Raw genomic sequence first — 15,023 nt, 5'->3', positions numbered from 1 at the left:
ATAAAATAAATGTGTTTAAAACTTACTTTGTAACAAAGCATTGTTTTCACTTCAGAGTCATACCTTTTTTTAAAAGCCACTTTAGCGTTGCTTTTATATTAACCCCTTAATGACCGGAACATTTTCAATTTTCTTACCCTTAAAGGGACACTGTACCCAAAATTTTTCTTTTGTGATTCAGATAGAGCATGAAACTTTAAGCAACTTTCTAATTTACTCCTATTATCAAATTTTCTTCATTCTCTTGGTATCTTTATTTGAATTGCAAGAATGTAAGTTTAGATGCCGGCCCATTTTTGGTGAACAACCTGGGTTGTCCTTGCTGATTGGTGGATAAATCCATCCACCAATAAAAAAGTGCTGTCCAGAGTACTGAAACAAAAAAAAGCTTAGATGCCTTCTTTTTCAAATAATGATAGCAAGAGAACGAAGAAAAATTGATAATAGGAGTAAATTAGAAAGTTGCTTAAAATTGCTGCTCTATCTGAATCACAAAAGAAAAAATTTGGGTACAGTGTCCCTTTAATGACAATGACTATTTTTACATTTCTGCTGTGTTTGTGTTTAGCTGTAATTTTCCTCTTACTCATTTACTGTACCCACACATATTATATACCGTTTTTCTCACCATTAAATGGACTTTCTAAAGATACCATTATTTTCATCATATCTTATAATTTACTATAAAAAAATTATAAAATATGAGGAAAAAATGGAAAAAAACACACTTTTTCTAACTTTGACCCCCAAAATCTGTTACACATCTGCAACCACCAAAAAACACCCATGCTAAATAGTTTATACATTTTGTCCTGAGTTTAGAAATACCCAATGTTTACATGTTCTTTGATTTTTTGCAAGTTATAGGGAAATAAATACAAGTAGCACTTTGCTATTTCTAAACCACTTTTTTTTTCAAAATTAGCAATAGTTACATTGGATCACTGATATCTGTCAGGAATACCTGAATATCCATTGACATGTGTGTGTGTGTGTATATATATATATATATATATATATATATATATTTTTTTTTTTAGAAGACATCCCAAAGTATTGATCTAGGCCCATTTTGGTATATTTCATGCCACCGTTTCACCGCAAAATGCGATCAAATTAAAAAAAAATGTTCACTTTTTCACACATTTTGTCACAAACTTTAGGTTTCCCACTGAAATTATTTACAAACAGCTTCTGCAATTATGGCACAAATGGTTGTAAATGCTTCTCTGGGATCGCCTTTGTTCAGAAATAGCAGACTTATATATGGCTTTGGGGTTGCTTTTTGGTAATTAGAAGGCCGCTAAATGCCGCTGCGCACCACACGTGTTTTATGCCCAGCAGTGAAGGGGTTAATTAGGGAGCTTGTAGGGTTAATTTTAGCTTTAGTTTAGTGTAGTAGACAACCCCAAGTATTGATCTAGGCCAATTTTGGTATATTTCATGCCACCATTTCACCGCCAAATGCGAGCAAATAAAAAAAAAAAATCTTTAAATTTTAGGTTTCTCACTGAAATTATTTACAAACAGTTTGTGCAATTATGGCACAAATGGTTGTAAAAGCTTCTCTGGGATCCCCTTTGTTCAGAAATAGCAGACGTATATGGCTTTGGCGTTGCTTTTTGTTAATTAGAAGGCCACTAAATGCTGCTGCGCACCACACGTGAATTATTCCCAGCAGTGAAGGAGTTAATTAGGTAGCTTGTAGGGCGCTGGCGGGGTTAATTTTAGCTTTAGTGTAGAGATCAGCCTCCCACCTGACACATCCCACCCCCATCCCACAATTGTCCCCGCCATCTTAAGTACTGGCAGAAAGTCTGCCAGTACTAAATAAAAGGAGTTTTTTATTTTATTTTTTTTAAAAAATGTATTCAGCTGTAATGGAGCCCTGCCTTAGCCTCCAACCTCCCTGATCCCCCACCAAACAGCTCTATAACCCTCCCTGCTACTTAATTGCCGCCATCTTGGGTACTGGCAGCTGTCTGCCAGTACCCAATTTGCCCCCAAAAACAGTATTTTCAAACTTTTCTGTAGTGTAGCAGCCCCCCCAATCCTTATATATATATATATATATATATATATATATATATATATATATATATATATATATATATATATATATATATATATATATATATATATAAATTTTTTTTTTTTAATGTTTTGAACTTTTTATTTTTCAACTTTTTTCCATTGGTGTCAGTGGCTAATGTGCGCGCGCCCCCGTGCACACGCGCGCACGCTACCGCCTCCTTGCTACACTCCCCCTGGAAAACAGCACCATTGTTACCGGTGCAGAGAGGGCCACAGAGTGGCTCTCTCTGCATCAGAGGCTTGTTAAAAGGTATTGCAGGATGCCTCCATATCAAGGCATCACTGCAATACCCTGAGAGCTGCTGGAAGCGATTGCGATCGCTTCCAGTACTCTGTAAGACAACTGACGTACCAGGTACGTCTATTGTCATTAACAGTTAGTTTTTGCTTGACGTACCTGGTACGTCAGTTGTCATTAAGGGGTTAAATGGCCATAATTATAAATTATAGCATGTCATTTTTTGACTATTATGGTCCTTTAAAGGGACAGTCTACTCAAGAATTGTTAGTTTTAAAAAGATAGATTGTCTCTTTATTACCCATTTCCCAGTGTTGCATAGCCAACACTGTTATATTAATATACTTTTTACCTCTGTGATTACTTTTTATCTAAGCCTCTGCAGACTGCGCCCTTATCTCAATGCTTTTGACAGACTTGCATTTTAGCCAATCAGTGCTGACTCATAAATAACTGGAGTGAGCACATTATCTATATGGCACACATGAACTAGCACTGTCTAGCTGTGAACAACTATCAAAATGCACTGAAACAAGAGGGGGCCTTCAATGGCTTAGAAATTAGCATATAAACCTACATGGGTTTAGCTTTCAACAAAGAATAACAAGAAAACAAAGCAAGTTTGATGATAAAAGTAAATTGGAAAGTTGATTAAAATTGTGTGACCTATCTGAATTATGAAAGATTAACTAGACTGTCCCTTGAAATACGACCAATTAGGCATATATGTGCTGCTATCAAACGGCAGCTACCTTCCATTATTGCATTGCGGCTCTTGACCCTGGCTATGCATGCTTTTCAACAAAGGACTTCAAGAGAATGAAACAAATTAGACCATAGAAGTAAATTGGAATTTATTTTATTTTATTGTACACTCTATATTAATTATGAATTCATTTTTTACTTTACTGTCCCTTTAAGGCAAGGACTGTAAAATTTTGTATATGTTTATATTGTCAGCAGATTGCATGATTGACGGATGCAAGTAAAGGATACTGTAAAAGATTAATTTTAGTGTTACCACAAGCAAAACATAGAATACTGTTTAATTTTCTAAAAGAGACAAAGAAAGAAATAGTATGCACTATTGCATGATACTTTGCAATACAAAGTGCATTAACCCTTTAAGGACACAGCTTTCAATTTGCTCAATTGTTTTATGACGGAAAAATTCCGTCATATGTCCTTAAGAGGTTAATAAAGTTTCCTAAAAATTTTTTGACACTATGCTGGTGACTGTTATCACTGACATCAGTATCTGACACTTTTACATGCTGCTGATTCCAGCTTTAAAACCATTTTAGACAGCCTTTTTTAATGCTCAGTAGTATACATAATATCACCTTTTCATGTCCCTTTAAAACAAGGGTTGACACAACTCTTACCCTTAAAGGGACAGTCAAAACCCAAATTGTTATTGTTTAAAAATATAGATTACACCTTTACTACCCATTCCCCAGCTTCGCACAACCAACATTGTTATATTAACCCCTTAGTGACCAGACCACTTTTCCATTTGGGACCAGGGCTATTTTTACATTTCTGTGGCGTTTGTGTTTAGCTGTAATTTTCCTCCAACTCATTTACTGTACCCACACATTATATACCGTTTTTCTCACCATTAAATGGTCTTTCTAAAGAAAAAATTATAATATGATTAAAAAATGGGGGGGGGGGGAAACACACTTTTTCTAACTTTGACCCCCCAAAATCTGTTACACATCTACAACCACCAAAAAACACCCATGCTAAATAGTTTCTAAATTTTGTCCTGAGTTTAGAAATGGCCAATGTTTACACGTTCTTTGTTTTTTTTGCAAGTTATAGGGCCATAAATACAAGTAGCACTTTGCTATTTCCAAACCATTTTTGTTTTTTCAAAATTAGTGCTAGTTACATTGGAACACTGATATCTGTCAGGAATCCCTCACTCACTGAAATTATTTACAAACCGCTTGTGCAATTATGGCACAAATGGTTGTAAATACTTCTCTGGGATCCTCTATGTTCAGAAATAGCAGACTTGTATTGCTTTGGCATTGCTTTTTGGTAAGTAGAAGTCCGCTAAATGCTGCTGCGCACCACACATGTATTATGCCCAGCAGTGAATGGGGTTAATTAGAGAGATTGTAGGGTTAATTTTAGCTTTAGTGTAGTGTAGAAGACAAACCAAAGTATTGATCTAGGCCCATTTTGGTATATTTCATGCCACCATTTCACTGTCAAATGCGATCAAATAAAAAAAAAAAATCGCTAACTTTTCACAATTTTAGTTTCTCACTGAAATTATTAGAATGCCGCTGCGTACCTCACTTGTATGCCCAGCAGTGAATGGGTTAATTAGGGAGCTTGTAGGGTTAATTTTAGCTTTAGTGTAGAGATCAGCCTCCCACCTGACACATGCCACCCCCTCATCCCTCCCAAACAGCTCAGTTTCCTCCCCAATCCCACAATTGTCCCCGCCATCTTAAGTACTTGCAAATTCTGCACACACCCCCCATGTTCACCCCGCCACAGCTGCGAGTGAACACGCAGACATTGGTGTGCACAGGAGCCGGATCCACCCATTGATGGGCCTCCCTGCTGGTGCTCCCACCCACCAACGATCGGCACCATCAATGCCCACAGAGTGGCCTTTTCTGCATCGGTGATTTAAAAAGGGTAGTGCAGTGATGCCTCAATATCGAGGCATCACTACAATACCCTGGAAGCGACTGGAAGTGATCACGATCGCTTCCAGCGCTTCAAACCCCAGAGGACGTGCCAGGCATGTCCTTGGTTGTTAAGGGTAGTTTTTTTTTGTAGGACGTACCTGGCACGTCCTCAGTCGTTAAAGGGATACTAAACCCAATTTTTTTTTCATTCATGATTCAGATAGAGCATGCAATTTTAAGCACCTTTCTAATTTACTCCTATTATCAATTTTTCTTCCTTCTCTTGCTATCTTTATTTGAAAAGACAGGTCTGAAAGCTGAGGAGCCGGCCCATTTTTGTTTCAGAACGCTGGGTAGTGCTAGCTGATTGGTGGCAATGTTGGCTGTGCAAAACTGGGGAATGGGTAATAAAGGGATTATCTTATATTTAAAAAAAATAAACATTTTGGAGTAGACTGTCCCTTTAATGGATGGCAGCCAGTGCAGTTTAGTAGGTGTATAACATTCCAGCTCTTCAACATTTTATTACTAAAATGTCGTTCTCAGTATTTCTGTTATTTTAATGCAACCTTTTCATAGTAAACAACAAATATGTATTGAAAAACATAAGAATATCTTATGAATTTCAAAATGTTGTTTGTCACAAAATAAAAACAGTTAATACCTCTTGTGAATAAATAGGTGGAAAATAAAAAAAGGCAATGGTAAAATACTATGTGTGATTCTAGAGATATTACTTTAAAGGGACATGAAATCCATTTTGTTTGTCATTCAGACAAATTTTTAAAAGGTGTCCAAATTACTTGTGCAATCTACTTTTCTTTGTTCTGATGTTATTATTTGTTGATGAGCAAACGTAGGCCTAGTTTTCATTGAGGTGGTAAAGTTTGGAAACTGGTGGTAGGCAGCGTGCACATGCTTACTTGGGTAAGACTCTTCCTAAATGGGATCGTGGGCGGTAGGGCGGGTCTAGCGTCATAGGCACTCCCCCCTGACACAATCCCATCATTCAAATCACGCAATCACATGAACGATCACGTGATATAAATTTTTTACTTATTTTTTTACATCGGAAATTTGGTCCGATGTAGACAAATAAGTACGGGCGGAAGGGGTTAAAGGTGACATAGTCAAACTAGCTGTGCAACCTCATAGTGAATATACTCACTCAAGTGTATTTAATTTATGCTGATTGAATTACTTGTCCCTTTAGTCATGTGGAAATTGCAGTTCTTTGTATTTGCCCTACTAAATACAAAATAAGCTTTCATTATTCAGTTTATAAAAGAATGTTTGTTGTAGTGAGTTACAATACACCTTCAAGGGGTAGAACAACTTTACATTTCCTTTCAAATCTTTACATTATTTTTTTTTATATATATATAAGAAATATCAAGGTGCTTGTTATTTACAGTATTTAAAATATGAAGTTTTATACTTTATATTAATAATACATTTAACTTTGGTATTAGTAGTAGTTTTGCTGTAGACTATATGATTTATGTATTTGATATAGTTGTGCTATGTGACAATATATAATTAATTAGAAAGTTGGATTATATTTATTATAACTGGGAAATCTTTTTCTTCTTTTTTTCCAGTCAGTCTATGTGAAATCATAGGACAACCACCTTTTGAAGATGTCAAGCAACCTAAATGAAGCGTTTTAACTTTTTGAGAATCAAGCCTCCTCTCATGCAATGGAGAAAATCAATAACATCTTATAGCATTTTTGCAACAAAATCCAAATGGGTTGTCTTTCATTCTGACCAGGCTGCTTTTTGGTATCTTAACCAGCTTGCAACTACATCATCTATCGGTTAGTATGGCTGTTTAGGACTGCTAGAAGTGTCAATTGGAAATGTTTTTGCCGACAGTGCTCCAGTTCCGCTCTCTTTTAATGTATTTTGCTTAACTGTCCATAATCTGTGGAATTGTGCAGATGCTAGAAAGGCAAAATGTCTGGTTATACATTCAGCACAGCAAACTGACTGTCAAGTGCAGAAATGATGGCAACTCCTTTTGTACCTGTGCCTTTGCCTATAGGTAGTTCATCGTCTAACATGGCAAGTAGAAGCCAGAGAAGTTCTTCCCTTGGAAGCACATCAACAAGCTCAAACTCTTCAAAAGAGCCACCGGAGGACTCCAACCCTGTGAGATACAAAAAGATGAGTGTTCCTGATCATGTGAGCTGTACGTCCTCTGTTTGCAGCAGCCCAATCATTAGGACTAAGTTTGACTCATCAGTAGAGTACTGCACGCAGCCAGTTGCTAAGCATGGACATATCCCTGAACCTGTGGAGGTTGAAGAAAGACCCTCTACTCCAACAATATTGGGATATGAAGTCATGGAAGAAAGAGCAAAGTTTACAGTAAGTTTTTATCCCCTGTTTAGTTCTGTTTCTGATTAAAGTGATTAGGGCTTAGAAATTACCAAGGTTTAGCCTTCAACAAAGAATACCAAAAGAACAAAGCAAATTTGATGCTACAAGTAAATTGGAAAATTGTTAAAAATTGTGTTCCCTATCTAAATCATAAAAGTTTAAACGGACTGTCTAGTCCAAAACAAACTTTTATTATTAAAAGGACACTGAACCCAATTTTTTTTTCTTTAGTGATTCAGATAGAGCATGCAACTTTCTAATTTACTCCTATTAATTTCTCTTTGTTCTCTTACTATCTTTATTTGAAAAATACATCTAAGCTATTTTTTTGTTCAGTACCATGGACAGCACTTGTTTATTGGTGAGTGATTTTATCAACCAATCAGCAAGAACAACCCAGGTTGTTCACCAAAAATGGGCCGTCATCTAAACTTACATTCTTGCTTTTCAAATAAAGATACCAAGAGAATGAAGAAAATTTGATAATAGGAGTAAATTAGAAAGTTGCTTAAAATTGCATGCTCTATCTGAATCACAAAAGGAAAAAAAATGGGTTCAGTGTCCCTTTAAGATAGGAAATGTAATTTTAAACAATTTTTCAATTTACTTCTATCATCAATTTTGCTTTGTTATTTTGGTATTCTTAGTTGAAATGCTAATTTCTAGGCCCTTGAAGGCCGCCTCTTACCTCAGGCATTTTGACAGTTTTTCACCACTAGAGGGTGTTAGTTCATGTGTTTTATATAAATAACACTGTGCTCACGCACGTTTAGTTCCTAGGAGCCAGCACTGATTGGTAAAATGCATGTCTGTCAAAAGAACTGAAATAAGGGGCAGTTTGCAGAGGCTTAGATACAAGATAATTCCGATTATCCTAATATTTTGAAGGTATAATCTAGATTTTATTAAAGACACAGAGACAAGTATTTTTGCATTAATCTTTCTTTACTACTCAATGCAGCCTTTAAAGAACAATAACATTAAAGATAAATAACATAATACATAATAAGAAGCTAACAGAGGCTTATTATAATGAGAGAGAAAACAGCCAATCAGCACAGAGAATAGCCTATAAACTGAGTACACAGCAAACACTCTCCCTCTTTCTAGTTGATGCTCAAAAAGAATAAAATATTAAGCATCATGAAGAATCCAAAAAGTCAGAAACAACAAAGGATAACAAACGCCATTTTCCTGTAGAATTGATAGGAGTTCCATGAACAGTTGAACTTGATCGAAGGCCAAATAGTTGTCCAGAATTCAATGGTTGAAAGATGAAACTTCTGAGTTGTAGGGAAAAATCCAGAAGATGAGCGTGGATTGAAATTACATGGATACTGTTAAAGACAAAAAATATTAATAACATACCATAATAAAATAGGGTGGGAGAAAAAAACAATTATTTCTGAGGAGGGAAAATACTCGTCTCTGTGTCTTTAATAAAATCTAGATTATACCTTCAAAATATTAGGATAATCGGAATTTTATTACAAGACCAGAGACTCCTATTTTTGCAAGTTTAAAGCATATTAGGAAAATAAATTAAGAGAGGCATGTTGAATGGGTCTGAAATAAAATTGTTTAAAAATGGAATCAGAAGACCAGTCTGCTGCAAGTAAAATTTGTTGAAGAGGAGCCGCTTTTAAAAAGGCTTTTGAAGCAGCAGAACCTCTGACAGAATGCGCAGTGAAAGAAATGTTAATACCCGCCTCTTTCATGACCCATTTAACCCACCTAGCAATAGAAATAGAAGTGATAGGAGCATGAGGAGGAACAAAAGAAATTAGAAGTTGGTTAAAGTTAGTTTTTCTAAAAGTTAAGGTTCTAGATTCATATGACTTTAGGCATTCAACCACACACAGAGAAGGTTCGGAAGGAAGATAAGGATAGAAAATAGATGTAGACAAAGTTTTAGTTCTTCGAGAAAGAAAGAAGGTAACTCCTTCAGGAGAAAAACGTTTAGAGTTCCAATCTAAAGCTTTCACATCAGATACTCTTCTGAAAGAAATTAGACAAAGAAGAGTGGCAAGTTTAGCAGAAAGTTGTTTCAGAGATAATAAATTATCAGGCCAAGATTTGAAAAGGGAGAAAATTAGGTCTACATCCCAGAAAAATTTGTGCTTGGGAACAGGAGGGCGTTTTAATCTAATGGCTTTAAGTATTCTACAAATTAAAGGATGTTTGCCGGCAGGGAGGTTATTAATTAAATTATGTCTGGCCGAAATAACTGACCTATGAACATTTAATGGTTCTGTAAGCCAGACCTGAATCAAAAAGATGGGAAAGGTAGTTAACAATATCGTTTAAATCAGAAGAAACGGGATCCAAGTTCCTGCGCAGGCACCAGCTAGACCACTTTGACCATGCGGCAAAATAACATTTGCGGGTACCTGGGGCCCAGGAATCTTGAATGAGGGACCTAGCTCCCTCCGAAAGACCTCGGAGGGACCAGGGTCCCCTGATATTGTCCATGCTATCAGGAGAAGAGACCCTTGGAGAATTAGACTGTGATAATCGCCCTCTGGGTTGACTAACAGATGAGGAAGCGGAGGAAAAAGAATTGGGGGATTGATGGCCATCTCCAGAAGGGAGGGATACCATGATTGGGTTGGCCAAAAGGGAGTCACAATTGTCAGGCATAAAAGATCCCTGCGAACCATTGAAATTGTCCTCGGGATCATTGAAAAAGCAGGGAAAGCATAAGCTTTCTGAGGAGGCCATGGATGAAGGAAAGCATCTATGGCCGCTGCCTCTGGATCCGGGCGCCAGCTGAAATATGGGCAAATCTGAAAATTGGTCCTGGACGCAAAAAGGTCCAAACAAAAGGGACCTCTGAGAGATTGAAGGGATAGAAAATTTTTCCTGTCTAATCTCCAATCGCTGGAATCTGTTAAATAACGAGATCCCCAGTCTGCAGCTGCGTTCGATTGTCCTGGAATATATTCCGCTTTGATGGAAATATTCCTGTTTAAACAAAGATGAATAAACTCTTTGGTTATGTTGGACAAATTTCTCGATTTGGTGCCTCCCAAACGATTGAGATACTGCACCGCTGAAATATTGTCCATGCGCAGGAGAATAGAAACTGGAGAAGAAAATTTGGCAAAACTTTTGACTGCAAACGAGCCAGCCAATAATTCCAAACAATTGATATGGAAACGTTTCTCCTCCAATGTCCATTTGCCACCCGTGATGGAAGGACCACAACGCGCACCCCAGCCTGAAAGACTGGCGTCGGATTCTATAACTAAATCGGGAGTTCTGCCAAAAATGGCTCTCCCATTCCAGGCTTCCAAATGAGAAAGCCACCAAGAAAGTTCTTCTTTGGCTTTTGCAGACAAAGGAATCAAATGAGAATAGGAAAACCCTTTCCTGAAATGAAGGATTTTCAATCTTTGAAGATCTCAGTAGTGTAAGGGGGCAGGAAAAACAGCCTGAATAGAGGATGATAGTAAACCTACTATTCTGGCTATAGTTCTGATGGGGACTGAATCTTTTGATAAAGTTTTGGAAATTTCTTTTTTGATGTTCTTCACTTTGTCTGACGGAAGACTCAAAGTGGAAAGCACTGTATCGATTTGAAATCCTAAGAAAATTAAAGATTTTGTAGGGTAAAGAACCGACTTCTGTTTGTTCACAATGAAGCCTAAGGATTCTAGTAAGGAAATTGTGGAAGTTAAATGATTCTGAAGAGAATAAAAAGCTTGGTCCATTATTAAAATATCGTCTAAGTAAATTATCAGACGAATACCTCAAAGTCTCAACCAAGCCACTACAGGTTTGAGTAACTTGGTGAAGATCCAAGGGGCGGAAGACAGGCCGAAAGGAAGACAAGTGAAGTTCCAAAATTGGTCTTCCCAGCGGAATGTCAAAAATTTCCAATGTTCTTGAGCGACTGGAACAGTTAGATAGGCGTCTGTGAGGTCCAGACGAACCAACCAATCGTTTTCTCTTAAACACTCTCTTAGTAAGTGTATTCCTTCCATTTTGAAATGATGGTATACAACGTAAGCATTTAGTGTCTTCAGATTTATGACCGGCCTGAACTGGTTGTTTTTCTTTTTTACTAAAAATAAGTTGCTCAGGTAAAAATCTTGGGGTGGAAGAATCGCTTTTTTGGAAGAAAGAGTTGAAATTTCTTTCTTGACCAAAAGAGCGTCCTCTTGAGAAAAATGAATGGGATGAGGAAGAGAGATTTGGATTGGGGGAGATATGAAATCTATGAGAATACCTGAAACTGTTTGTAAGACCCAAGGATCTGAAGTAATTGAAGCCCAATTTTGGGCAAACAGGGCGAGTCTGCCACCATTTTATTCTGGGAAAAAAGGAAGAGGAGGAAATAATGAACTTTCCCAGGAGCTTGTCTAGCTCTGGCTCTGGTCCTGAAACCTCTCTGGGTCCAAGGGCGACCTCTTGTCAGGAAGGAGGAGGAGGTAGATGGTTCTGAATAACCTCTTTGATATTGTGTCTGGAATTGTTGGTGGTATTGAGGTTGATGGGGAAAGTAGTGAGACCTTGATAAATAGGATTGGCGGCCGGGAAAGCGGCCTCTGCCTCTCCCGTCCCTGTCAGAAAAACTTTGGTTAGGGTAGAAAATTTTCTTCACTGATGTCTTTACTTTATTCAAATTGGAGAAAGTGTTTACGTATTGGCTAAGATCTTTTAAATATAAATCGCCAAATAAAAGACCATTTTTATCGGATGCAATATTGCTTGAGGAAAAATCTGAAATTTTGGGGTCTATTTATTTTCCTTAAAATGTTTCGACGTCTTTCACCAGACATGGCACCGTTGGTATTTCCGATAAAGCAAAGCAGTCTTTGGACCCATTCTCTGACTACGTAAGGGTCCAAAGGACAATTTTCTGCTATACCTTGTTCAGACAGTTCAAATAGTTTAGTCAGAGGGCCGACAGAATCCAGAAGTTTGTCTTGGCATATTTTCCAGGATCTGTCTACCCCTTTTTTCAATTTGTACCCAGGGGTGCCAATAAATTTAAAAATCTTGGGATCAACCTCTGGAGTGATAGAGGCATTTTTAGGTAAAAGGGGGCGAGGACATTCAGCCTTCATCTTGTTACGGGTTTGTTTTTTCAGGGGCTTACGTAATTGATAATCAATAAATTTGGCTAAGTCAATGGGCGGACACCACTCGGTGGACCGGGGATGGTGTAATTCGTCTGGTTTGAATCTAGGGTTGCCCAGACAGTCAATAAAATCTTCCTCGTCCTCACTGTAATCATAAAACTTTTTAGGTTTCTTTTTCTGTTTTTTGGCCGCGGGGGGGCCGTCGGAGTTATCCGATTCATTGAGATTATCAAAGTTTATATCTGTATATTCATCACATCTGAATTTTCTGATTCTGAAGATGGATTTTTTTAAATATCTTTATCATTACATTTTAATTTTTTGCATATGTAAGTATCCCCCATTTGGTTACCCTCGGGGTGAAGGGTTCTACTGACAGCGGTTTTTCTTCCTTTGCTGTGAGGAACAATAGGATCAGCTAAAAGCTGACGAGATTTTTCAATAAGTTTTTTTGCTTGCTTTATAGGCAATAGATGGGCTTTTTCTTTTTAAAGAAATCTTTTTCTGCTTTTCTCCCATCAAAGAGGACATTTTATTAAATAAATTATTCATGGAAGAGTCTATCATATTTTGTACAGTTTGTAATGTTAAGGGAGATGTATCTGTTTGTATTTCAGACATTATGGAATTAAAATATGTCTGAACCAAATACAATGTGTAAGAATACATATAACTAAAATAACTCCCTTAATAAAATATATATAAATATATCTAAATATTAGAAAAAATTATGGCAATACTTGAGTTAAATTAGCATGTAATTGAGAGAGAAAAACGTTTATCTCAAATAGAGAAAATTTCTTAACAAATTAACTATAATATATAAGGGTAGCCAGTAGATGGCAATACAGGCCTGAAAAAGGAATTTTTTTTTTTTACTGGGTTTGTAATAAATGTCGAGTGTAACGGCAAACAATGTTACAACTCGACCACCTAGAAAGCTGCAGCTGGCTGACTGAGGTAAAGTTATAAGTCAGCGTGAATGGGCGGGAAGGGAGGGGGACGGCCCACAAAATGGCGCCGGATCGGCCGAGACAGAAGCAGGAAGGGAGAGGAGACAAGTAAAACACAAACACAAGAAAAACTCAGCCAAAACGGGGAAACAGTTTAGCCAGAAGGGGTACACAGAAAACCGGAGGGCACAATTGTCAAGGAGCCACAAAACACATATTTGGAAAAAACAAAATTAACACTATAAAACGAAAACAGACATTTTTTGATAAAAAGAAGAAAAATATTAGGTAAAACGTTCAACAAGGTTTTTAATAAGGCTACAATTTTTTTTCCAAAAAACGAAAATAGAAACAAACAAAATATACATAAAGGTCAATGACCATGTATATAATAATGCACAACTTATCTGTTTTGAGCAGCAAAAGGGAGAGTGTTTGCTGTGTACTCAGTTTATAGGCTATTCTCTGTGCTGATTGGCTGCTTTTTCTCTCATTATAATAAGCCTCTGTTAGCTTCTTATTATGTATTATGTTATTTATCTTTAATGTTATTGTTCTTTAAAGGCTGCATTGAGTAGTAAAGAAAGATTAATGCAAAAATAGGAGTCTGGTCTTGTAATAAAATCACATAGGTAAAAAGTGTATTAATATAACTGTTGCTTATGCAAAACTAGGGAATGGGTAATAAAGGGATTATCTATCTTTACACCAGAATATTTTTTTTTTTTATTAATTTTGTTTTTATTATTTGAGGTTCACAAGACTTAAACAAGGTATAAATGTTGTTTCCACATAAACATAATAGTAAATTACAGAACATTGTCATCCATGTCTCTTATTATATAATTAGCTTAACAGTACTTTATTTCTACTGCTATACATGATATTAGTTCTATTCATGTAGAACACAAACATGCTAAAAAAAGAAAAAAGAGAGGAAAAAAAGAGCCTCAATATTTTCTAGACATTAAATTCAAAGAGCAATGTAAAAGGAAAAAATTAAAATTCTTATATATTTAAACTAAAGTTACTACCAAAGATTCACTAACCTTGCACATTCTATACCATATTCTGTAAACCGGCCTTAATAAGAAAAGGGGGGGGGGGGGGTTGGGGCACAATGTTCAGGGGGAAGGAAGGAAAAAGAGAAAAAGGAAAAAGAAAAACAGAAAACGGGGGGGGGGGGGGGTTCGATTGGAGTTATATATTATTTCTGTATCTCCTAATAAATTCTAGCCATTTGTGTTCGAATTGGTATTGATAATTGGTTCCCTGATTAAGACTGTCAATTTGTTCCATTTGATATTGTGAATGAAGTAGGAAAGTTAGATTGTTAATTGTAGGTTCCCTTGTAGCTTTCCAATTTTTTAGGATAAGATATCTGCCTCCCAGAATTACTGTATTTATGAAATCAATATTATGGACGTATTCCCCAAGATCTCTCAAATTGACCAAGAAGAAAATATGCTGTACCTCTATGAGTATCTGTGTATTCAATAATCTATTCATCCAGAACTGTACTCGCCGCCAGAATTGCTGAATCTTGGGGCAGCTCCAGCACATGTGAACCAGGTCGGCATTGTTGGAAGCTACATCGAGGGCACAGGTTTAGA

The 15,023-nt window shown here is 36.8% G+C and overlaps 1 protein-coding gene across 1 annotated transcript in view; it reads left to right on the top strand.

Moving 5' to 3' along the window:
• Positions 1 to 15,023, top strand: part of SNX16 (sorting nexin 16) — a gene marked incomplete in the record, with an annotated part of 195,458 nt that overhangs the window by 1,548 nt on the left and 178,887 nt on the right. Inside the window, 1 exon segment of the mRNA XM_053715164.1 lies at positions 6,588 to 7,358. Within this exon segment, the coding sequence (XP_053571139.1) occupies positions 6,993 to 7,358 (366 nt within the window).

Source organism: Bombina bombina, chromosome 5, assembly GCF_027579735.1.
Source record: "Bombina bombina isolate aBomBom1 chromosome 5, aBomBom1.pri, whole genome shotgun sequence".
NCBI lineage: Eukaryota > Metazoa > Chordata > Amphibia > Anura > Bombinatoridae > Bombina > Bombina bombina.
The sequence above is the reverse complement of the archived record's forward strand: the minus strand, read 5'-3'. Positions and strand labels throughout refer to the sequence as shown.